The 26,904-nt window shown below is 35.4% G+C and overlaps 4 protein-coding genes across 4 annotated transcripts; all 4 read right to left on the bottom strand.

Annotated features, from left to right (window-relative positions):
- Positions 1–1,677: 1,677 nt before the first annotated feature.
- LOC110783278 (glucan endo-1,3-beta-glucosidase-like) lies at positions 1,678–3,744 on the bottom strand. Its single transcript, XM_021987588.2, has 2 exons — positions 3,498–3,744; positions 1,678–2,970 (listed from the first exon to the last, which is right to left on the bottom strand). The coding sequence occupies exons 1-2, from the start codon at positions 3,583–3,585 to the stop codon at positions 2,015–2,017; spliced, it is 1,044 nt and encodes a 347-aa protein (XP_021843280.2). The 5' UTR covers positions 3,586–3,744; the 3' UTR covers positions 1,678–2,014.
- Positions 3,745–5,616: 1,872 nt separating this feature from the next.
- LOC110783277 (glucan endo-1,3-beta-glucosidase-like) lies at positions 5,617–8,034 on the bottom strand. Its single transcript, XM_021987587.2, has 2 exons — positions 7,870–8,034; positions 5,617–7,041 (listed from the first exon to the last, which is right to left on the bottom strand). The coding sequence occupies exons 1-2, from the start codon at positions 7,928–7,930 to the stop codon at positions 5,966–5,968; spliced, it is 1,137 nt and encodes a 378-aa protein (XP_021843279.2). The 5' UTR covers positions 7,931–8,034; the 3' UTR covers positions 5,617–5,965.
- Positions 8,035–20,203: 12,169 nt separating this feature from the next.
- LOC110800931 (glucan endo-1,3-beta-glucosidase-like) lies at positions 20,204–22,270 on the bottom strand. The gene is made up of 2 exons (XM_056843211.1): positions 22,024–22,270; positions 20,204–21,496 (listed from the first exon to the last, which is right to left on the bottom strand). The coding sequence occupies exons 1-2, from the start codon at positions 22,109–22,111 to the stop codon at positions 20,541–20,543; spliced, it is 1,044 nt and encodes a 347-aa protein (XP_056699189.1). The 5' UTR covers positions 22,112–22,270; the 3' UTR covers positions 20,204–20,540.
- A 1,872-nt stretch (positions 22,271–24,142) lies between these two features.
- On the bottom strand, positions 24,143–26,560 carry LOC130472408 (glucan endo-1,3-beta-glucosidase-like). The gene is made up of 2 exons (XM_056843213.1): positions 26,396–26,560; positions 24,143–25,567 (listed from the first exon to the last, which is right to left on the bottom strand). Exons 1-2 carry the CDS (start codon positions 26,454–26,456, stop codon positions 24,492–24,494), a joined length of 1,137 nt encoding a protein of 378 aa, XP_056699191.1. The 5' UTR covers positions 26,457–26,560; the 3' UTR covers positions 24,143–24,491.
- Between the last annotated feature and the right edge of the window lie 344 nt (positions 26,561–26,904).

Here is a 26,904-nt window from a genome sequence, read left to right as displayed (position 1 = left end):
CACCTCCACCGTCCGAAGCACCCGCCGGAAAATCCACTGGACGGTGGTGAAATCCGCCACCCGAAGGGTATCCTCTTTTTGACGACACAATTTTGACCGGACGCTTAACAATTTTGGTGTAATTCATATCATGCGTGATTTGAAATTGTTGTTTGTAATTTACATTTTTTGGCGATTAGTTTTATTTTTGTAGGAATATATGCAACTAAATTTAACTAGTAAACCAAAAACGAAAATAATCGTTAAATAATAAAGTTATCTAATTAAACTAGATTAATTTTTATGTTTTAAATTAATTTGATATGGAGATTATAATGGATAATTTATTTTATTTTTTTGGTAAATAGTAAGGTGGTAGACTAAAGTTTAATATTAAGCAATTAAATATTCTCCATAGCTAATTAAAGTTAGATTTTTAGCCCACTTATATTTTTATTAATTTGTTCCCTAATTATACTACTATTTTATTTTCTTCCCTTTCTTTTACATATATTGTACTACTACGTTGATTCTTTACCCACTATAGATGTTTCCTTAAAAAAATGCCCACCAAAATGATAGTCCTCATATATATATATATATATAGGTTCACATGAGAACCACCCTATGGTGAGAACCACTCTTATGGTGAGAACTCTCATCCTCACCATTCATTATCATATATAAGGGAAATATATATATATATATATATATATATATATATTTCCCTTATATATGCCGGAATTAAAGTACATGATATAATTGTTCATTATTATTTTCTTTACGTATGAGTTTTTTTTTATATATATATATTTGAAATGATCCGATGATCTTGATATGCTGAATAGTTGTATAACGTTATCAATCAACATCTTTCAGTAACATATGAAACAAAATCATCATCATTTTCACTAATAAAAGATGTCTAGTACGCATCAAAAAATAATATCTAGAATTTTGAATTATTGTAAATAAATTTATGTGAATGTCTGTCTTAGAAAGTCCATAGCAAAGTGATAAGTTGATAACCTACGACCCACTCTCATATTTTAGTCCACAAAATTATGCTAAAAACAAAATTAATACGATGATGTTTGTCTTTACAAAGATTCTTTACAAAGATTCTTGCATTTACTAAGTAAATGACAAAGATGTACTACGTATATAGTAATAATTATTTTTTTAACTATCTGGTTCACCCTTAGGGTTAATTCGGATTCGGGGGGAGTTTTAGGTGGATAGGTTGCAGACTTGCAGTCCCCTCCCAATTGTTGCGGGGACCGAACACGCGGTTCGCCCTATTAAATTCAGCCTCAATCACTACTGAATTAACAGACAATTGGTTACGTATGGAGTAATAACGGAAGTACTTATTACATAATAGATGGATCACACATTCAAATTCTCCTCCTATATTTGTATGAACTTCTATAACATAGTTACTATGTACGAAGTATAAAGCTGTGTTTAGTATAACTGAACTTGTATGAAATTAACTTAATTATTCGAACTTATTTTTGCAGAAAAGAACTATTTATATGCGTGTTTAATAATATGGAAAAAGCCTTGTTTTTGCTGAACGTATCTGAACTAAATAAGTCAAAATACGTTGAAACAAATAGGGTAGCCCCTAAAAATGCCTCGTTTCATTGGTGATAAAACATATATAGATATTAAAATGAATCCAACAAAAAAAAAAAAGGGGAAACATAACATTTTATATCTCATACTTCAATCTTAAACTTCATTGTGAAATACAAATACATACGTAAAATGTTCATCATAACCGGCAAACGTGTTATACCAATTGATTGTTGGTTCAGTGGTGATTGAGGCTGAACTTGGTAGGGAGGACCCGTGTTCGATCCCCCGCAACAACAATTGGGAGGGGAATGAAACATATCCACTCAGAACTCGCCCCGAATCCGGATTAGCCATAAAGGTGAACCGGGTGGTACACACACAAAAAAAACATTTAATTTTTATAACAAAAGAAAAGAAAGTTGGAATAATTGGGGAAAAAAAAGAGTTCTTATCAACTAAAGTTGAGTTGGCCATATTTAGGATGCTTAGTGGGAGTAAAAAGTCCAAAATTGCGCTCAGTATTAGCCCCAATTTTCTTATCCTCATCAAACATTGCAAACAAGTATGTCTCAATAGCCTGCCCTGGTCTTAAAGGAGTCCCTTGCTCCACATGATTAATCAAGTTCCTATAATAAGTCCCCGCATTATTCACCGTAGCCGCGTCACCGCCGTCCGACGGCCATCCGGTTTCTGACACCACGACGGCCGTGTTCGGCGCACCGGCCTTCGCCAGCGCCGCGTACACCGAGTCTACCATTGCATCGAACAAGTTTTTGTAATTCTTGTTGTTATTAGGGTCGGTAACCACGGTCCCGGGGGAGGTAAATAACGCGTAATTAAGGCTAATATCGCGCTGGTTACTAACGTAAGCAAAATAAGTGTACACGTTCACTAACAAGGGGGATTTATTAGTGGATAAAAACTTTATTATCGGGGCGGTATACGACGACGACGTGTCGTTAAATTGACCGTCGGATGGCGGGTACGAGTTTACGATTAGGGTTGTATCAATTGACGTAGAAACCTTAATTAGGTCTCCTAATTTGTTTTGTTTGAGTGCATTTAGAACATTTTGCATGGCGGGTAAGACCGAGGAGGCTTGTTTATCGGACGGGTGAATCTCGTTCCCTACGACGATGTATTTAATCGACGATGCAAAGGGGACGACATAAGTCGTGACCCATTGCATCGCCGATGATGGATCGGATGACGCGAGGGATGGGACCGTTTCGTTCGGTACATCTAGCATGAGTTTAATGCCCGAGCCTTGTAGGGCTTGGAGAGTTGCTAAGTTAGGACTATAGAGTCTCATTGCCCTTATGCCGTTGGATTTGTAGAGGTGCACTACATCTTTTTCGGTAGGTAAGTTGTCTCCAAGCATTCCATAGCATACTCCAACTTGTGCATCTACAATAAATTGTCAATAGGAATTAGTACAAGCTTTGCAGTACATAAGCAAAGATGCCTCTGGGCCGAGGTACGGCACGATACGGAAACGAAAAGCACGGTCGGATACGGATACGAAAAACACGGCCGGAAATGACATAAATAAAAAAGCACGGTCACAAAGTCGTAGATCGGGCTTAGGTAGACCACATATTTTTTTTTTTTTTGGAAAAAATATGATAAGACATGCATGACACGACAAGCACAATAAATTTAGTGAAATGCACCTCATCTGGTCCAAAACTCTATTTTAAAGGGATTTGGACCGGACTTGGCCGGAAAATAATATTTTTCTCAATCCTGACCGGTTATTAACACCTTATTAGTTATTACCTCTCGCATTTTTATAATATCTTTAATTAATACGAAGTCCTAAAATAATACGGAGTAATACGTAATATGACTTAGCTTGCTTCAACTAAAATTCACAAAACCAGGGTTCATCTCGTGAAAATAGTGATAAGGGATAGGGATAGGGAAAAAGATACCTGTAAAGTGCAGACTAAGCGATACGAATGCCACGATGAACAATGTCGCGGCAATAGCCTTGTGAGGATTGTTGCTTAGGACAGCCATGGAAAAATATCGAAAATTTTGAAGTATTGATTTACTTGATAGCTTAATGTCCTTTGTATATGGCTCTTTATATAGAAGCAATAGCAGTGTGAGAACATAAGCTTGAATTATCAGGTCAACTACCAAGTCAATGGTTCCAAAACACAAATAATACTCATGGACGTACATGGATTGTGATTAATTCTTTTAATTTCCACAAAAATGTTTTAGCAATATTGATCCAACACAACAAGAATTAATATCACTAATGACAACCCAATAACGACAGGTCAAAAATCACGTCGTAAAAGTCTTTTGCGGCGGGAATAACAACCAAATAAAGACGGGAACAACCATCGCAAATGCCTTTTACGATGGGCTAATGACGTGATTTTCCATCAATGGCGGCCCCTTTTTATGACGGGTTCGGGATAGCAAATACCACTATTATTGGCCTTTAGCGACGGGATTTCCAAATCCCGTCGTTAATGGTATAATTTCTTGTAGTGCAAATGTGCAATTTCTTGTAGTTTGCGACGGGATTTTTGACCATTAATGACAACCCAATAATGAAGGGTTAAAAATCTCGTCCTAAAAGTCATTTTGCGACGGGGCTAACAACCAAATAAGGACAGGAGCAGTAGTCGTTTATGCCTTTTACAACGAGCTAACGACGGGATTTTCGATCAATGACAGACCCTTTTATAACAGGTTCGCGTCAGAAAATCCAATTTTAGCGATGAGGTTTCCCGTCGTTAATAGTACAATTTCTTGTAATAGTTATGTACTCCTTACTCCGAAGTGTTGAACAAGTTCTTCAACAAGTAGTGGAAAATGTGTGGAACCTTGTATTGCCCTCCACTTGAAGATCGATGGCTTCCTACCACTTGCATAATTTTGTGGGTTGTGTTTACTGTGTACTTGGGAGTTGGGACCAATATGTCTACTAAACGTCGACGTATAGTACGTGAATGCAATTGAGTTTTTACATACTCCCTCTGTATTTATTTAAGAGATACACTTGTTTTTTCCGGCCGTATAGTATTTATTTAGGATATACACTTGTCATTTTTAGTAACTTATCAACCCCACCATCTAATTAAATAATCTATCTACACCCCAACCCACCCCTCACCCCTAAAATGACATGGTCCCCACTTGTTTTACGTATTAAAATATCTACTCAATCCCACTTGTTTAATTACTTTATTTCATTCAATTTTTTTTCTTAATACCCGTGTCCAACCAAGTGTATCTCTTAAATAAATACGGAAGAAGTATCTTACAATTAATCACAGATCGAACTGAATGTAGTATGAGTTTTAATTTCCTACGTGTTTATATATAACAAGAAGTTTGGTAAGGCATTATTGAAAAGTTAATTAAATAGAAGTATTTGATCTCTTTCAAAATCAAATTTAATCACGTCCAAAGACTACATTCATAAACTTATTCGATCTCCTGCATAAAAATAGGATTTTGTCTTGAAAGAAGACTAACCAGTAACCTAGCCTTGTTTCATTTTATTCTCTAGGTATAGAAGCTTTATAAATTCATAATAGATCAAAGATATCGAAAAATGATAAAGGTCGTAACATGCGACCTTTAAAGCCGTGTCATAATGATGACATGACATGTTTATGTGTCATGATTTAAATTGGAAACTAAAATATTTAACTTATATAATCTATTATATATGTTTCAAAAAAGGTAGAAAAATCTTAATATTATAATTTGTTTCCTTCTTTATATCGACTACCTTATTTACATATTTTTATAGTAAAAATATTGAATTGATAGTAAAAATATTGTGATGACACATAGTCTATGCATGTGGCACCTATATGTACCAATTAAACTGCGACACGTATGATTGTGACAACTAAATGTTGTCGCAACTTGCCACCTTTATCATCACCCCAAAGATATATGTCAAGATGAACGCTATTATAATAAGGTTAAGTTTTCAATAAAGATGAACGCTATTATAATAAGGTTAAGTTTTCAACAAAGATGAACGCTATTATAATAAGGTTAAGTTTACAACAAAGATGAAAATCATAATTTTTTATTTAATTCATCCCTCAACAAAGTTCCACTCCAACAAACATGAAAAGATGTTCTATATATAATACTTATTACATCATATGTCCAATTTCACATACAACACGCACACACGAACACACGCACACATCATAAGTGACATGTTTAGTAAGAATAATGGACTCGCCACATATATGGGGAAACTGTTGGAAACTCACCTTGTGATCCGAAAACAAACCCAACCGAACTCGACTTGTACCCAAATAATAAAGTGACCCGACTCGACATGATCATGACCTGAGATGACCCGGTCCGCATCCAACCTGATAACCTGTTTTGACAGCTCTACTAGCTACTATCAGCTAAAATCAAGTTTTCCATACTTAGGGTGTCCATCATTAGTAAAAAGCCCATAAAACCGCTCCGATTCATCCCCGGGTTTCTTATCCTCATCAAACATTGCAAATAAGTATGTCTCAATTGCCCCTGGTCTCAAAGGAGTACCTTCTTTTTTCACATGCTTGATCAAATTCTTGTAGTATGTCTTTGCATTTTCCACCGTCGTCACAACATCGCCGTCGCCATTTGCCGGAAAGTTCGCCGGAAAGTTTACCGGAAACCTATGATGCTTCTTGAATTTACCGGATGATTGTCCACTTTCGGAAACCGCCTGTTGAACCGGTTTATAATTACTCATGCTCTTTTTATCTTGACAGAGTGTCTTATTGCTATTATTATGACACTCACAAACTTTTTGTGTCGCTATATACATCGCATCATACATCGCATCAAATAAGTTCTTGTAACATAAATTAACCCCATTATAAGTATCATTAAGCACACAATGAGTTTCCCTAAATAGTAAGTAATCAAGTGGAATACTACCTTTTGGGGCATTCATATAAGCAATGTAAGGTTGAATGTTTACTAATAATGGAAAGTCATTCACTCTTAAGAAATTTATGATTGGAGTAATGTAAGTTAAGTTACTAAATTCGGCATTAGACGGCGGATACGAGTTTTTTATTAAGCCCGTATCAATCGCCGTGGATACCTTAATTTCGGTTCCTAACCCGTTTGCATTTAGTGTACATAGAATATTTTGCATCGCTGGTTCGACCCACGGGGCTTCCGTACTGTTCGGTTTGATCTCGTTTCCGACCGCGATGTACTTGATCGTTGTAGCGTAAGGGAGGACGTTAGTCTCGACCCAATCGTCGGCGTTCGATTGGTCCGACCCGATACACGAAATGTCTTGGTTTCGGACCCCTAACATGAGTTGGATGTTGGTTCCTTGTAGGGCTTCGAGTGTCGGTAAATCGGGTTCGTAGAGTCTCATTGCCCCTATGTTGTAGTATTCGTAGAGGTTAACCACTTCTTCTGCGCATGGTAGGTTATCTCCCAACCTTCCGTAACATACTCCAATTTGTGCCTCTGCATCGGTTAAATTATCGTCATTTCAAGTTAGTCTCTGTTATGTTCACCTTATTTCAGGGAAAATAAGTTCAGTTCAATCACTACAATAATTTGTATCATTAATGACTAAGCCCTTATTATCTTTAACTTATAGGACCTTATTTTCAGGTCCTATAAGTTGAGATAAGTTCTGATAAGTTCCAATAAATTTTAATAAGGTGTTATAAGTTCCAATAAGGTGCCATAAGGTCCTATAAGTTCTAATAAGGTCCTATAAATTTAGATAAGTTCAGAAAAGTTCATATAAGATAAGTTCATACCTTATAAGTTGAAGAATGAAGAGAACACACCCTAACCAATAACCACGGGGTAAAAATCCCGTCGCAAAATCCTTTTACGACAGGGCTAACAACCAAATAAAGAGAGGAACAACCGTCGCAAATTCCTTTTACGACGGGTTAACGACGAGATTTTCCATCAATGACGGGCCCCTTTTATGACGAGTTCGCGACAAGAAATCTCATCACTATTGTCCCTAGCGAGGGGATATTCTGTCGTTAATGGTACAATTTCTTGTAGTGAATTCAGATGAGATGTGTTTAGGAAAAATAAGGGTTGATCAAGTACAATTTGTAACTAAAATAAGTTTTGTTAAGTTCATATAAGATAAGTTCCTGAAAAATAAGTGAAAATCAGGTGAATAAAATTCACCCTTAATAGAGGATACTAAGGGTATTCTCATAGTTATTGTAAATTGTACACATTATATATGTATATATGAGACCAGACACCCGCATTAATTAGAATGGTCGGCCTTAGACGGAGGATGGAGGAAGAGATATATACCTGTGGAGTGTATGCCAAGCAATAAAAACGCGACGATCAACCATGAGGCAGCGACCGCCATGGGAGGTTTCCTATGGGTGGCCTTAGAAAAGAAATAGATGGAGTATATTTGGTAAAAAGGAAAACAAATACTATTTACTTCTTTGATGCTTGTAAGTTGTAACTCCTACCTTATATGTCCCTTTATATAGAGGGAGCTTTAAACTTTTGGGGGGGGGGGGGGGGGTCATTATAAGAAATTGTACTTCGTATTATTAATGATGGGAAATTTCGTCGTTAAAGGTTAATGGTGGCTGAATTTTCTGACATGGATCAACCCGTCATAAAAGGGGCATCGTTGATGTAAAATCTCGTCATTATTCCGTCGTAAAAAGACATTTGCGACAGTTATTCCTGTCTTATTTGATTGTTAGTCCCGTCTTTTACCGTTATTATTGTATTGTCATTAATGATCAAATTTCTAGAAGTGATCAAATTTCTAGTAGTGGACGAATGAGCTAGAAAGGCAATAGTTTGAAGCATATTAGTCATTCAGTAGTCTAGTCAGTATGGCACTTTTACGTACAATTAGTTTTTTTAAATAGGAAGATTCAACAATGCTTAGATGTGACATCCTAACAAAATAATTAAACTCTATCTAGTTGACGAAATAATTAATGTGATGGTCGTCTATGTCTGAGAAAAAAGTTGGGAATTATCTTCTTATACAATGTTCTTTTTTTTGGTCAGAATTCTTTTACATGTATTGTTGCACACTTGCGCACCAAATTAGTTACAATAGGCCAATCTTGAATTGAAAATATAAGGAGTTAAATACAGAACATGGAGATTGAATATGGTTCACTGACAATGTATTAACGCGCTATGTCTATATGTAGAGGAGATAAAAGTTGATTTTGAGAAGTATAGATTACAGAATACAACTAAGCTATAATCTAGAGTGTTTAAATAGTACTCCAAAACAGATAGATGTGAAAAAGTCCAGAAAATAGGCTCCAAAACAGATAACCCTAATTATGTGGTGTTGCACTAAGGCGAATTTGTATCTTTAATGACAATCTAATTATGACGGGTCAAAAATCTCGTGGCAAAAGCCTTTTAAGACGGGGCTAACAACCAAACACAGACGAGAACAACCGTCGCAAATGTCTTTTTACGACGGGTTAACGACGGTATTTTCCATTAACGAAGACCCCTTTTATGACGGGTTCACGACGGAAAATCGCGTCATTAATCAACGATTATTGGCCTTTAACGACGGGATTTCTCGTCGTTAATGGTACAATTTTTCCAAGCCGTCATACCGATTGTTTTTCAAATTCTATCATTATTGAATCACTACATAGAGTATTATTGTTTGATCAATCGATGAAATTGAATTCTTAAAAACAATGGGTACAACCATTATGAAAGAAAACCTTTTACTTTGTTAGTTTGTACTCCACATTGTAATTAGTCTATTTTATTAAGTAGTGGCCTCCTCCCACTATTGCAATTACATCCATTGTGCGCACTATCGGTAAAAATTCACGTGAATTTGGAAATAAGTTGAAATAAACAGACCCTAAAAATACCTCGTTTAATTGATTATTAAACATTTATGGACATTAAAATGAATCATATTAGAAAAAAGAAATATAGAATTTTATATCCCATACTTAAATCTGAAACTTCATTGTCAACATACAAATACATATATAGAGAAATGTTCATCATAATTACCAGCAATATTTGTACAAAAAAAACGAAATTATTAGGTTGTGCTCCTCTCACCCAAGTCATAGTTGGTGTTGTTGAGGCCAATTATGAAAATCAGTTTGGATAAATGCATAAATTAAAACATTTTTCAATCAATAATTCAGGATTACTCCGTAAAAAATACACCGATGGATTCGACCTAGACCTGATCAAATGGCAGTGGGGACCGAGTTTGGGCCGGCCCGTGGCATAAAAATCATCCTGTTATGTCAGATCGGGCCAAGATTCGGGCCAAAAAATTGTTCCCAACCCCGCTATTTCGGGCCTAAAATATCGGGTTTTTCGGACCAATTTCAGGGCCGAGCCAAATTTATAACTAAAAAGTGTAGTTTTATGTTCCCCAAATCCGCCTTAAAAAGTTAAAAATTCGGGCCGGCCCGACAGGCCGGGCTCATCTTAATCAGGTCTAAGTCGACCAAAATCATGAGTAAAATTAGTACAAATCAACAAAAACCTCTAAGTTTAGTAAAAATCAAATGAAGAAAACATAGTCCAATTAACATTTGCAAGTTGTTATATTTAGGTCCACTTATAAGTCTAACACAACTTTCACGCTAAAATCACTTGACAATTGTAGATTTGTAGGGGTAAGTGAATAACTGCTTAAGCTTATAATTAGGGCATTACTATTCGACGCCCATTTTTACGCAAAACGCCCATCTTTATTTAAGGAAATGTCCCTTTTGTCCCTCTCACCCCACCCCCCCACCCTCACTCACCCCCACTTCTCCACTCACTTACCCCACTTTCTCTCACTAGAACCACCACCAAATTCCGGCAACCACTATTTTTGTCGGTCCCACCTTAGCCACCGCCATCATTGGCCCGCCAACCACCACCTCAATTCATATCATTGTCACTCCCTCCACTCCGTAAGCTCAACCACCGGCACCTCCACCGTCGCCGCCACCACCACCACCACCTTTTATCGTCATCATCGTGATTGAAGTAAAATTTTGGCCGAGAACATAAATGAATTTTTATTATGTTTGTTTATATGTTGACTAGAACTAAGTTTGTTTGTTGACTATAATTAAGTTAATAATCAGTTAAGAAAAAAAATCGATTGTGTTTATTTGGTAAATGACCCTAAAAAAAGAATCTATTTAATAATACAAAACATAATAAAAAATAATAATTAAATAATAATTACAAATGTAATAAATTTTTGATGAAGAATTAATTCAGGAAAATTGACGTATTAACAAAAAATTACAGAATAGGGCTGACATCCCTATCTTGTCCTAGGGGGGGAATTGGGGTGGGAGCCCTATTCCGTGTTTTATAATGGCGACAAAATAGAAAAAACACGGAATAGGGCTGAGATCCCTATCTTGTCTTAGGGCGTGAATTGGGATAGGAGCCCTATTCGGTGTTTTGTAATGACATACAAGAATGACAAAAAAAACATGGAATAGGGTTGAGATTCCTATTTCGGCCTAGGGCGGGAATAGGGATGAGGTCCCGATTTTGTCCTAGGGCGGTAATAGGGGTGGGAGCCCTACTCCATATAAACGGACAAAAAAAAACATGCAACATATACACGGAATAGGGTTGAGATCCCTATTCCATTCCTAGGCTGGAATAGGGCCAATATTCCTATTCCTACCTAGGAATGGAATAGGGTTCTTAGCCCTATTCCATGTAAAACACGGAATAAGTTCAAGATCCCTATTCCATGTTTTACATGGAATAGGGTTGAAATTCCTATTCCATACCTAGGTAAGAATAGGGCCAATATTCCTATTCCTACCTAGGAATGGAATAGGGTTCTTAGCCCTATTCCATGTAAAACATGGAATAAGGTCAAGATCCCTATTCCGTGTTTTACATGGAATAGGGTTGAAATTCCTATTCCATACCTAGGTAAGAATAAGGATTTCTGGCCCTATTCCGTTAAAAAAAATCTAACATGTAATTCGGCCGTCGACGATGGTGGAGGCGGCATCCCTTCAACTTGACCCGACGAGCTAGCCTTTAACTTTTTCTTGGGACCCTTTTCAAACTCGTTCATGGTGGTGCACCGACGTTGGTGGGTGGAAGTGGTGGATGACGGTGGTGGGTGCCGGTAGTGGTGTCGCCGGTGGAAAAGAGATGGAGATATTATGAAAAGAGAAAGTGATGTATGAGTTGGGGTGGGGTTTGGGGGTGGGGGGTGTATAAGGGTAATATTGGATTTTCATCATTAAAAAAGCAGGCAACATGTATAAAAGCGGGCGACGAATAGCGTGGCATTATAATTAAGTTGATATTTTCTTTTATTTTTTCAACGTGGGATAACTCAGTACAGGTGCGTATACTCGTATAGCCGTGTAACATTGCCCATGTGGTCAGTAGTCAAGCACAAAAAAAAAATATATATATATATATATATTTCCAAGAGAAAATTAATAAATGGATGAGATTACTTATGCCATCAAATCATCAATTTCAATTTCATTGCCAAACAGTATTCCGTACTACGTATTTAATTGGCTGGTGATGCAAATGGGATGACGTCTAATGGGATGACGTCAGTCTATGAGCCATTGAGCCAACATAAAATAGTCTTAACTCTTAAGTTCATTAATTAGTCGCGTAAATGGACTTTTGTTTTTCAATTATATAAGCATGATAACGTACATTGAGAATTAACAAACAAGTTATACATGAAATGTCTCTTATATATGTCACAAAAATTAAAGATTGTCTAACAATAATAAGTTCGTAGTAACGATATATAATTATACGCGTACGCATTCACGCACACGTACATCGATCATAAAGATTATTAAAACATGTCTACTAAGAAGAGGAACGTTCGATAATATTGCTCCATATATATACATATTGCGAACGTGTTGCCCTACGCAATATTATCGACCTCATGTTCTAGTTGGTTTTTTGTCATTGTCGATCACTTTTTGTTGTTGTTTTAATTTCGTTCATGCATGATGTGTACCGTGTACGGAGTATTTCAATATTGATCGGCTAGTTTCCTATAAGACCGTCTTATTACATTTATTTAAGTATCAGACTATGCAAGGTGCGTTGAAAATTAGTGGCATACTGGCATGACATGTGATCTGACGGAATAAATAAGTGTCAGACAGTCTTTTACAAAAATTTGCATTTAATATTTTCTGCGCAAGGACATGGCATGGCATGACATGTGATCTAATCTGCGAGAGTTGAATAATGAGAAATGTCTTCTTTTCCGGTTGATGCAACGTAACTAACTCAAATCAGATTTAGTTATATGGATTGTGATTTACTTTCGCCCTATTTGGTTAGATACTAAAAGGCGAATATCAACTCATCATGTTTGATTAGATATTCAAAGGCGAAAACAGGTCATCCTTCTTGTTTTAATATTCACGCAATCACGCCCTCCTTGCTCTTTATTTTTGTAGTTGGAGTACAAAACTAACTCAAATTAGCTTTAGTTATATGACGGATAAATAATGGTTATGTATTTGTTCTCCATACCTACAAAAATACTTTCTCAAGTCAATTACCATAGTCGTCGGGTAAAGGCGTAAGTACGTACACATTAAAATGACAATTAACGGGATCTTTTACCAAACTAGCTACTTTTACAATTTTATTTACCAAAATGGCTACTTTTAAAATCTATTTACCAAATTAGCTACTACGTATAATTTATTTACCAAAATGACTATTTTCATTTTGTGGCAAAAACAATTAAACTGGTTTTGTTTGGTGCATTTTTTTAGTATAGTTAACCGGCTTTTTGGGGGTTTAGTTATCTTTTATTTTTGTTTACTTTATAATCCCAATTAATCTTTCTTTTGAATTTGCCCATAAATAATATAAAATGTTGCTTTTGATGGTTTAATTTTGATACATACACGATACAGCATAGTAATACTTTAAGTTCATTTTTTTTTACCCATTTTAATATTTTAATTATGTTTACTTTTTGACAATATAAACTTCAATGGTCGGAATTTTTTTTATTATGCATGCTTGTTATGACGCATTATCTTCTCAAGTTACACACTTGCTACATATTTCTTGCTCCAATGATAAGTTAATTATTAATTAATTATTTTAATTAATTTTTATTCAATTCATAGTTTCAACTTAATAATGAGAAATTACAGTAATTTAAAAAATAAAAAATTACAATTGAGTATAGTAAGATAGTGGTCCGACTTGTAGGGATAATAGACGCAAAAATTTGCATTGTTAGACGCATTTATTGCACGCGTTACTTTTCTCCTTCATGTCACTTTCACGCACACGGTTTTAGAGTATGTTAAATTCTTGGTTGATCGAGTTTGCCAAGCAAATTCGTTTAACACAACGAATTCGCGTAGCTAAGAGATCGGATTAACAATATCTGCAACAAGGTTCAACTAATTTCTTTATATTTGTAATATTTGCGAGCAAGTCTTTTAAAAACTTTGAAGTTGCTAAGAGGCTAAAAATATAAGTAAATTGTCAATCGCTTCATTAATAAAAAAAATCATATCGGTTCACTGTGTAAAAAAATTAAACCGGTTAATTGGTTTTAAAAAAACTCAAACCGGTTTATTGGTTTTTAATTGAAAGTAAAAAATTAGCTACTTTTTTTTTGAAACTAATTAAAGAATAGCTACTTTGGAAAATACAATTTAAAACTAGCCGTTTTGGTAAATAAAATTTTAAAAGTAGCTAGTTTGGTAAAAGATCCCAATTAACGTGTATATATATATATGTTCGTTAATTGTCATTTTAAAAATTGGAAACCACATTATACCTCCCAAAATCATGGAGTTGATCCATCTAGATAATTGGCAGACAAGTAATTAATACTTCACTCAACTCTGCTTCGGATCGTGGAGTTTCTAAGTTACTTTGTGTGTTTGTAATTACCTCATTTTTTAGTTTTTTGTAGTTTTTAGTGTACTTTCTTTGTTAGCTGTGCAGTTAGTTTTTTTTTTTTTTTAAATTTTTTAATTTTTTTTTATTAGTGTAAATGTAGTGTCGGGCTTCGGGTTTGTATTCTTCCGGAGGATGGAGCGTCATCATATACCGTTCGGCTAATCGTGTATCTTTGAAGTCTATTCACCAAGTTTTCTTGGAACTGGGGCTGGGGTAGTACGAGGCTAGAGCGTATTTTCATTGTACGTTCGATTTTACAAGAAGTATGTTATTAGCTCGAAGTCATTGTAATTCACCCATTCGAAGGGATGGTGTCAGGTAGTCCGCCTGGGTTTTCTTTCCTTTTAAATACATATATATATATATATATATATATATATATATATATATATATATATATATATATATATATATATATATATATATATATATATATATATATATATATATATATAGGGGAGAGATCCGGTAAGAACACCTCCTTAGGTAAGAACACTTCTTACGGTAAGAACAATTTTACACTCTCCATGTTCTAAATTTGTTCAACCATGTTCAAAATTTGTTCAACCATGTTCAACATTTTTTCAACCATGTTCTAAATTTGTTCAATCATGTTCTAAATTTATTCAACCATGTTCTAAATTTATTTAACAATGTTCTAAAATTTCAAGCTCATGTTCTAAATTTATTCAAGCATGTTATAAATTTATTTAACGATGTTCTAAATTTGTTCAGGCATGTTCTAAATTTATTCAACCATGTTCTAAATTTATTCAAACATGTTCTAAATTTTCAAAATCATGTTCTAAATTTATTCAAGCATGTTCTAAATTTGTTCAACCATATTCTAAATTTATTCAAACATGTTCTAAATTTATTCAACCATGTTCTAAATTTTCAAGCTCGTGTTTTAAATTAATTCAAACATTTTCTAAATTTATTCAATGATATTCTAAATTTATTCAATGATTTTCTAAATTTATTCAATGATATTCGTCAATCTTGAATTGAAAATATAAGGAGGTTCTGGGACTGTTGGCCCGTTGTAAAGGGAAACAAGAAAGATTACGAATAACGTAAAACAAAAACAAGAAATGAAAGATTTTACAGACGGAAGAAAGGAAAGTTTTATTAATCTTGACTGGCCGGATCTTGAGGAGTACATATTACAAAAATACAATTAGGTTATACTCCCTCCGTCCCATAATATAGTGCCTGTTTTCCTAAAATGGTGTCCCTAAATGATGTGCCTATTTCTATTTTAAACCATTAATTTTTACTTTGAAAATTGTATTTTTTGACTTTTATTCAACCCATGTGCTTGATTTTTGTCTTTTTTAGGCCTATTTATTATGTACACACCTTTAATCTCTAATTTCTCTCTCCATAAAAGCCAACTAACATGTACTTTATCTTGAAAGAACAAATAATTATTGTTTTTATTATCAATGTTATACTTTACCTTAATAACCGTGATTTTGGTCAAACGGGCACTATATTATGGGACGGAGAGAGTATGATTAATAGTCTATGTACGATGATTGATAGGTCACAAGTTCAGATCTTTCATCCTTCTACTGGTAATTTTTAATGCCTTATAGCTCATTCACTGAAATATATAAATAAATATTGATTTGGAAATAAAAAGAATCTCGATTTCATTATTGAATCACTACATAAATGTAATTGAATTCTTAAAAACAATGGGTACATCCACTATGAAAAAAAACCTATTACTGAATTTGTACTTTGTAATTAGTCTCTTTATCAATCACACGCACTATTGGTACAAAATTCACGTGAATTTGGAAATTATAAACTCCTTAAAATAAAATAAAATAAAAAGTCACTACTCACTTGTCAATAGCGATAGTGAGATAATTTGAGGATATTTATTTCTTGCATTTGTTATTTTCCTCCTTGTCCTCGAATTATATTTGTCCAATATAATAATAGAAAATGGTTTGATGTGTTTTTTTTTCATGGATGTATAGTAAAAGTACAAAAAATAAAAACAAAACAAAAAAACCTAGTCGGGTTCCAGTGCATGTATAGCGAAGGTTGCGCCTCCATTGTTTGTCATCAGTGCCAAGTTGCCAACGCATGGGCTCCATACTCTGTATTATCTAATCCCTCCATTCCGAACTAGGGATGGAAATATCCAGTGGATGATCCATTAACCCGCGCGGTCACCCGCTATAATTAAATGGGTGAAAACCCGAATTAAATGGATGAAAAGCGGGTGATGGGTGAAGCGGGTGATGGATGCGGGTCGGATGCGGGTGATGTTTTTTTATCCATCACTCGATCCATCACCCGTTTATCACCCGATCCGTCACCCATTTATTTTAAATATATTATTTATATTAATATTTAAACATAAAATGTGTATAAATCCATTATGTATTAATGTTAGTGCTTATTTAATTTTCTTTTTTGGTTATAAGTTATGCGTGATAAGAACTAATTATATGTTTTAGAAATAAGTGAAGGTATGTAACCTTTTTCTTTTCGTAAATTATTATGCATATTATTAGATGGTGAATTTTTAATAGTTAATAATTTTCACCCGAATATCACCCGATCCACCCGGTTCACCCGCGGGTGATGGATGGACGGAATGCGGGTGATGAGTAAAGCGGGTGACGGATGGACCGGGTGGAGCGGATGGAAGCGGATGATGAATGCGGGTGATGCTCCACCCGACCCAAATCCCACCCATTTCCATCCCTATTCCGAACTAGCACAATGTTTCTTTTTCTTTCAAGTAATGGTTGTGATTAATTAAGGATAAAAATATAAAATGGATATCCAATTATCTGATCTATTCGTTATTGATAAATGGTCGAAAATTTGAATAAATGGATAAGAAGCAGGTGATATACAAATAGGAGGAGGAAATTAATTGACTGATGATACAAAGTGGATGACGTCATTATGGTACGACGTCAATGTGTACATTATTTTTTGCTACAATATATCATTCTCCTTATATTTGAAAAAAAAAAAAAAAAAAAAAACCACTATGCTTACGAAAACATAACACTTTGTAAATTTAATAATTGCGGCTCATATTGCAACTTACGTACCTCCTTCACGATCCTCAAGTGGTCGGGCAGTGGGGCCGGTGAGGCGAGGATTTCGCCTTTTAAAATATTATTAGACTAATTACGTAATCAACAAACCGTCATAACTTAGTCGTATGTGTAATTTGTTTAATTCATTTAGCATCGCGATGCTCAAGTGGTAGGGCGGTGACCCTGAGGACGAGAATTTCGCCTTTTGAAATACCATTACACCAATAACGTACGTAACTGTCATAACAGACGCACTTAGAGCAACTCCAATGGTTGGCTAAATCATTTTATAACTTGGAATGCCACATCAACTTTTTAAGCTATACAATTTTCAGCCACTTGTTAATCCATTGGTTAGATACTTCTAAATTATTATTTTTTTGTATTTTATTTACGTTTTCAAGAAAAATATGTGTCTGACATATTTTCAAGCTAATTATCTCTACAAAGCTAATTGGCCAAACAAAGCTAATTTAGAAAATGTACAACAATGGTCGGTCTAGCTACTAGCTTAACATTTTAATATTTGCAAGCTAGTCCTTTTTCTCAACCATTGGAGTTGCTCTTACACGAACATGTAATTGGTCACCAGGGAGATATGCATGTAATTGGTCTATTAATTTAGCATGACAAGGTCGAGTACATCCGGGTTACACACTTACACGAACATACGCACGTACATGCACACCCATCATGAAAACTAAAGCCTGTCTAACGAGATTAGTAACAACAATAATTTTGTTGAACGAGCCTGATCCCCAGTAGTTTATTGAGAGTCTCGATTCATTAATTCACCTCTCTAAATATATATTGTTTCTCATTCTCATCAAACATTGCGAACAAGTACGACTCAATTGGCACCCCTGGCCTCAAAGGACTACCTCCTTTCACATGCTTGATCAAATTGGTGTAGAACGTCTTCGCATTTTCCACCGTCGTAACACCTCCACCGTCCGAAGCACCCGCCGGAAAATCCACTGGACGGTGGTGAAATCCGCCACCCGAAGGGTATCCTCTTTTTGACGACACAATTTTGACCGGACGCTTAACAATTTTGGTGTAATTCATATCATGCGTGATTTGAAATTGTTGTTTGTAATTTACATTTTTTGGCGATTAGTTTTATTTTTGTAGGAATATATGCAACTAAATTTAACTAGTAAACCAAAAACGAAAATAATCGTTAAATAATAAAGTTATCTAATTAAACTAGATTAATTTTTATGTTTTAAATTAATTTGATATGGAGATTATAATGGATAATTTATTTTATTTTTTTGGTAAATAGTAAGGTGGTAGACTAAAGTTTAATATTAAGCAATTAAATATTCTCCATAGCTAATTAAAGTTAGATTTTTAGCCCACTTATATTTTTATTAATTTGTTCCCTAATTATACTACTATTTTATTTTCTTCCCTTTCTTTTACATATATTGTACTACTACGTTGATTCTTTACCCACTATAGATGTTTCCTTAAAAAAATGCCCACCAAAATGATAGTCCTCATATATATATATATATAGGTTCACATGAGAACCACCCTATGGTGAGAACCACTCTTATGGTGAGAACTCTCATCCTCACCATTCATTATCATATATAAGGGAAATATATATATATATATATATATATATATATATATATATATATTTCCCTTATATATGCCGGAATTAAAGTACATGATATAATTGTTCATTATTATTTTCTTTACGTATGAGTTTTTTTTTATATATATATATTTGAAATGATCCGATGATCTTGATATGCTGAATAGTTGTATAACGTTATCAATCAACATCTTTCAGTAACATATGAAACAAAATCATCATCATTTTCACTAATAAAAGATGTCTAGTACGCATCAAAAAATAATATCTAGAATTTTGAATTATTGTAAATAAATTTATGTGAATGTCTGTCTTAGAAAGTCCATAGCAAAGTGATAAGTTGATAACCTACGACCCACTCTCATATTTTAGTCCACAAAATTATGCTAAAAACAAAATTAATACGATGATGTTTGTCTTTACAAAGATTCTTTACAAAGATTCTTGCATTTACTAAGTAAATGACAAAGATGTACTACGTATATAGTAATAATTATTTTTTTAACTATCTGGTTCACCCTTAGGGTTAATTCGGATTCGGGGGGAGTTTTAGGTGGATAGCTAGGTTGCAGACTTGCAGTCCCCTCCCAATTGTTGCGGGGACCGAACACGCGGTTCGCCCTATTAAATTCAGCCTCAATCACTACTGAATTAACAGACAATTGGTTACGTATGGAGTAATAACGGAAGTACTTATTACATAATAGATGGATCACACATTCAAATTCTCCTCCTATATTTGTATGAACTTCTATAACATAGTTACTATGTACGAAGTATAAAGCTGTGTTTAGTATAACTGAACTTGTATGAAATTAACTTAATTATTCGAACTTATTTTTGCAGAAAAGAACTATTTATATGCGTGTTTAATAATATGGAAAAAGCCTTGTTTTTGCTGAACGTATCTGAACTAAATAAGTCAAAATACGTTGAAACAAATAGGGTAGCCCCTAAAAATGCCTCGTTTCATTGGTGATAAAACATATATAGATATTAAAATGAATCCAACAAAAAAAAAAAAGGGGAAACATAACATTTTATATCTCATACTTCAATCTTAAACTTCATTGTGAAATACAAATACATACGTAAAATGTTCATCATAACCGGCAAACGTGTTATACCAATTGATTGTTGGTTCAGTGGTGATTGAGGCTGAACTTGGTAGGGAGGACCCGTGTTCGATCCCCCGCAACAACAATTGGGAGGGGAATGAAACATATCCACTCAGAACTCGCCCCGAATCCGGATTAGCCATAAAGGTGAACCGGGTGGTACACACACAAAAAAAACATTTAATTTTTATAACAAAAGAAAAGAAAGTTGGAATAATTGGGGAAAAAAAAGAGTTCTTATCAACTAAAGTTGAGTTGGCCATATTTAGGATGCTTAGTGGGAGTAAAAAGTCCAAAATTGCGCTCAGTATTAGCCCCAATTTTCTTATCCTCATCAAACATTGCAAACAAGTATGTCTCAATAGCCTGCCCTGGTCTTAAAGGAGTCCCTTGCTCCACATGATTAATCAAGTTCCTATAATAAGTCCCCGCATTATTCACCGTAGCCGCGTCACCGCCGTCCGACGGCCATCCGGTTTCTGACACCACGACGGCCGTGTTCGGCGCACCGGCCTTCGCCAGCGCCGCGTACACCGAGTCTACCATTGCATCGAACAAGTTTTTGTAATTCTTGTTGTTATTAGGGTCGGTAACCACGGTCCCGGGGGAGGTAAATAACGCGTAATTAAGGCTAATATCGCGCTGGTTACTAACGTAAGCAAAATAAGTGTACACGTTCACTAACAAGGGGGATTTATTAGTGGATAAAAACTTTATTATCGGGGCGGTATACGACGACGACGTGTCGTTAAATTGACCGTCGGATGGCGGGTACGAGTTTACGATTAGGGTTGTATCAATTGACGTAGAAACCTTAATTAGGTCTCCTAATTTGTTTTGTTTGAGTGCATTTAGAACATTTTGCATGGCGGGTAAGACCGAGGAGGCTTGTTTATCGGACGGGTGAATCTCGTTCCCTACGACGATGTATTTAATCGACGATGCAAAGGGGACGACATAAGTCGTGACCCATTGCATCGCCGATGATGGATCGGATGACGCGAGGGATGGGACCGTTTCGTTCGGTACATCTAGCATGAGTTTAATGCCCGAGCCTTGTAGGGCTTGGAGAGTTGCTAAGTTAGGACTATAGAGTCTCATTGCCCTTATGCCGTTGGATTTGTAGAGGTGCACTACATCTTTTTCGGTAGGTAAGTTGTCTCCAAGCATTCCATAGCATACTCCAACTTGTGCATCTACAATAAATTGTCAATAGGAATTAGTACAAGCTTTGCAGTACATAAGCAAAGATGCCTCTGGGCCGAGGTACGGCACGATACGGAAACGAAAAGCACGGTCGGATACGGATACGAAAAACACGGCCGGAAATGACATAAATAAAAAAGCACGGTCACAAAGTCGTAGATCGGGCTTAGGTAGACCACATATTTTTTTTTTTTTTGGAAAAAATATGATAAGACATGCATGACACGACAAGCACAATAAATTTAGTGAAATGCACCTCATCTGGTCCAAAACTCTATTTTAAAGGGATTTGGACCGGACTTGGCCGGAAAATAATATTTTTCTCAATCCTGACCGGTTATTAACACCTTATTAGTTATTACCTCTCGCATTTTTATAATATCTTTAATTAATACGAAGTCCTAAAATAATACGGAGTAATACGTAATATGACTTAGCTTGCTTCAACTAAAATTCACAAAACCAGGGTTCATCTCGTGAAAATAGTGATAAGGGATAGGGATAGGGAAAAAGATACCTGTAAAGTGCAGACTAAGCGATACGAATGCCACGATGAACAATGTCGCGGCAATAGCCTTGTGAGGATTGTTGCTTAGGACAGCCATGGAAAAATATCGAAAATTTTGAAGTATTGATTTACTTGATAGCTTAATGTCCTTTGTATATGGCTCTTTATATAGAAGCAATAGCAGTGTGAGAACATAAGCTTGAATTATCAGGTCAACTACCAAGTCAATGGTTCCAAAACACAAATAATACTCATGGACGTACATGGATTGTGATTAATTCTTTTAATTTCCACAAAAATGTTTTAGCAATATTGATCCAACACAACAAGAATTAATATCACTAATGACAACCCAATAACGACAGGTCAAAAATCACGTCGTAAAAGTCTTTTGCGGCGGGAATAACAACCAAATAAAGACGGGAACAACCATCGCAAATGCCTTTTACGATGGGCTAATGACGTGATTTTCCATCAATGGCGGCCCCTTTTTATGACGGGTTCGGGATAGCAAATACCACTATTATTGGCCTTTAGCGACGGGATTTCCAAATCCCGTCGTTAATGGTATAATTTCTTGTAGTGCAAATGTGCAATTTCTTGTAGTTTGCGACGGGATTTTTGACCATTAATGACAACCCAATAATGAAGGGTTAAAAATCTCGTCCTAAAAGTCATTTTGCGACGGGGCTAACAACCAAATAAGGACAGGAGCAGTAGTCGTTTATGCCTTTTACAACGAGCTAACGACGGGATTTTCGATCAATGACAGACCCTTTTATAACAGGTTCGCGTCAGAAAATCCAATTTTAGCGATGAGGTTTCCCGTCGTTAATAGTACAATTTCTTGTAATAGTTATGTACTCCTTACTCCGAAGTGTTGAACAAGTTCTTCAACAAGTAGTGGAAAATGTGTGGAACCTTGTATTGCCCTCCACTTGAAGATCGATGGCTTCCTACCACTTGCATAATTTTGTGGGTTGTGTTTACTGTGTACTTGGGAGTTGGGACCAATATGTCTACTAAACGTCGACGTATAGTACGTGAATGCAATTGAGTTTTTACATACTCCCTCTGTATTTATTTAAGAGATACACTTGTTTTTTCCGGCCGTATAGTATTTATTTAGGATATACACTTGTCATTTTTAGTAACTTATCAACCCCACCATCTAATTAAATAATCTATCTACACCCCAACCCACCCCTCACCCCTAAAATGACATGGTCCCCACTTGTTTTACGTATTAAAATATCTACTCAATCCCACTTGTTTAATTACTTTATTTCATTCAATTTTTTTTCTTAATACCCGTGTCCAACCAAGTGTATCTCTTAAATAAATACGGAAGAAGTATCTTACAATTAATCACAGATCGAACTGAATGTAGTATGAGTTTTAATTTCCTACGTGTTTATATATAACAAGAAGTTTGGTAAGGCATTATTGAAAAGTTAATTAAATAGAAGTATTTGATCTCTTTCAAAATCAAATTTAATCACGTCCAAAGACTACATTCATAAACTTATTCGATCTCCTGCATAAAAATAGGATTTTGTCTTGAAAGAAGACTAACCAGTAACCTAGCCTTGTTTCATTTTATTCTCTAGGTATAGAAGCTTTATAAATTCATAATAGATCAAAGATATCGAAAAATGATAAAGGTCGTAACATGCGACCTTTAAAGCCGTGTCATAATGATGACATGACATGTTTATGTGTCATGATTTAAATTGGAAACTAAAATATTTAACTTATATAATCTATTATATATGTTTCAAAAAAGGTAGAAAAATCTTAATATTATAATTTGTTTCCTTCTTTATATCGACTACCTTATTTACATATTTTTATAGTAAAAATATTGAATTGATAGTAAAAATATTGTGATGACACATAGTCTATGCATGTGGCACCTATATGTACCAATTAAACTGCGACACGTATGATTGTGACAACTAAATGTTGTCGCAACTTGCCACCTTTATCATCACCCCAAAGATATATGTCAAGATGAACGCTATTATAATAAGGTTAAGTTTTCAATAAAGATGAACGCTATTATAATAAGGTTAAGTTTTCAACAAAGATGAACGCTATTATAATAAGGTTAAGTTTACAACAAAGATGAAAATCATAATTTTTTATTTAATTCATCCCTCAACAAAGTTCCACTCCAACAAACATGAAAAGATGTTCTATATATAATACTTATTACATCATATGTCCAATTTCACATACAACACGCACACACGAACACACGCACACATCATAAGTGACATGTTTAGTAAGAATAATGGACTCGCCACATATATGGGGAAACTGTTGGAAACTCACCTTGTGATCCGAAAACAAACCCAACCGAACTCGACTTGTACCCAAATAATAAAGTGACCCGACTCGACATGATCATGACCTGAGATGACCCGGTCCGCATCCAACCTGATAACCTGTTTTGACAGCTCTACTAGCTACTATCAGCTAAAATCAAGTTTTCCATACTTAGGGTGTCCATCATTAGTAAAAAGCCCATAAAACCGCTCCGATTCATCCCCGGGTTTCTTATCCTCATCAAACATTGCAAATAAGTATGTCTCAATTGCCCCTGGTCTCAAAGGAGTACCTTCTTTTTTCACATGCTTGATCAAATTCTTGTAGTATGTCTTTGCATTTTCCACCGTCGTCACAACATCGCCGTCGCCATTTGCCGGAAAGTTCGCCGGAAAGTTTACCGGAAACCTATGATGCTTCTTGAATTTACCGGATGATTGTCCACTTTCGGAAACCGCCTGTTGAACCGGTTTATAATTACTCATGCTCTTTTTATCTTGACAGAGTGTCTTATTGCTATTATTATGACACTCACAAACTTTTTGTGTCGCTATATACATCGCATCATACATCGCATCAAATAAGTTCTTGTAACATAAATTAACCCCATTATAAGTATCATTAAGCACACAATGAGTTTCCCTAAATAGTAAGTAATCAAGTGGAATACTACCTTTTGGGGCATTCATATAAGCAATGTAAGGTTGAATGTTTACTAATAATGGAAAGTCATTCACTCTTAAGAAATTTATGATTGGAGTAATGTAAGTTAAGTTACTAAATTCGGCATTAGACGGCGGATACGAGTTTTTTATTAAGCCCGTATCAATCGCCGTGGATACCTTAATTTCGGTTCCTAACCCGTTTGCATTTAGTGTACGTAGAATATTTTGCATCGCTGGTTCGACCCACGGGGCTTCCGTACTGTTCGGTTTGATCTCGTTTCCGACCGCGATGTACTTGATCGTTGTAGCGTAAGGGAGGACGTTAGTCTCGACCCAATCGTCGGCGTTCGATTGGTCCGACCCGATACACGAAATGTCTTGGTTTCGGACCCCTAACATGAGTTGGATGTTGGTTCCTTGTAGGGCTTCGAGTGTCGGTAAATCGGGTTCGTAGAGTCTCATTGCCCCTATGTTGTAGTATTCGTAGAGGTTAACCACTTCTTCTGCGCATGGTAGGTTATCTCCCAACCTTCCGTAACATACTCCAATTTGTGCCTCTGCATCGGTTAAATTATCGTCATTTGAAGTTAGTCTCTGTTATGTTCACCTTATTTCAGGGAAAATAAGTTCAGTTCAATCACTACAATAATTTGTATCATTAATGACTAAGCCCTTATTATCTTTAACTTATAGGACCTTATTTTCAGATCCTATAAGTTGAGATAAGTTCTGATAAGTTCCAATAAATTTTAATAAGGTGTTATAAGTTCCAATAAGGTGCCATAAGGTCCTATAAGTTCTAATAAGGTCCTATAAATTTAGATAAGTTCAGAAAAGTTCATATAAGATAAGTTCATACCTTATAAGTTGAAGAATGAAGAGAACACACCCTAACCAATAACCACGGGGTAAAAATCCCGTCGCAAAATCCTTTTACGACAGGGCTAACAACCAAATAAAGAGAGGAACAACCGTCGCAAATTCCTTTTACGACGGGTTAACGACGAGATTTTCCATCAATGACGGGCCCCTTTTATGACGAGTTCGCGACAAGAAATCTCATCACTATTGTCCCTAGCGAGGGGATATTCTGTCGTTAATGGTACAATTTCTTGTAGTGAATTCAGATGAGATATGTTTAGGAAAAATAAGGGTTGATCAAGTACAATTTGTAACTAAAATAAGTTTTGTTAAGTTCATATAAGATAAGTTCCTGAAAAATAAGTGAAAATCAGGTGAATAAAATTCACCCTTAATAGAGGATACTAAGGGTATTCTCATAGTTATTGTAAATTGTACACATTATATATGTATATATGAGACCAGACACCCGCATTAATTAGAATGGTCGGCCTTAGACGGAGGATGGAGGAAGAGATATATACCTGTGGAGTGTATGCCAAGCAATAAAAACGCGACGATCAACCATGAGGCAGCGACCGCCATGGGAGGTTTCCTATGGGTGGCCTTAGAAAAGAAATAGATGGAGTATATTTGGTAAAAAGGAAAACAAATACTATTTACTTCTTTGATGCTTGTAAGTTGTAACTCCTACCTTATATGTCCCTTTATATAGAGGGAGCTTTAAACTTTTGGGGGGGTCATTATAAGAAATTGTACTTCGTATTATTAATGATGGGAAATTTCGTCGTTAAAGGTTAATGGTGGCTGAATTTTCTGACATGGATCAATCCGTCATAAAAGGGGCATCGTTGATGTAAAATCTCGTCATTATTCCGTCGTAAAAAGACATTTGCGACAGTTATTTCTGTCTTATTTGATTGTTAGTCCCGTCTTTTACCGTTATTATTGTATTGTCATTAATGATCAAATTTCTAGAAGTGATCAAATTTCTAGTAGTGGACGAATGAGCTAGAAAGGCAATAGTTTGAAG

This window comes from Spinacia oleracea, chromosome 4 (assembly GCF_020520425.1).
Source record: "Spinacia oleracea cultivar Varoflay chromosome 4, BTI_SOV_V1, whole genome shotgun sequence".
Lineage (NCBI taxonomy): Eukaryota > Viridiplantae > Streptophyta > Magnoliopsida > Caryophyllales > Amaranthaceae > Spinacia > Spinacia oleracea.
Note: the sequence above shows the minus strand (reverse complement) of the source record. Positions and strands in the feature narration are given on the sequence as shown.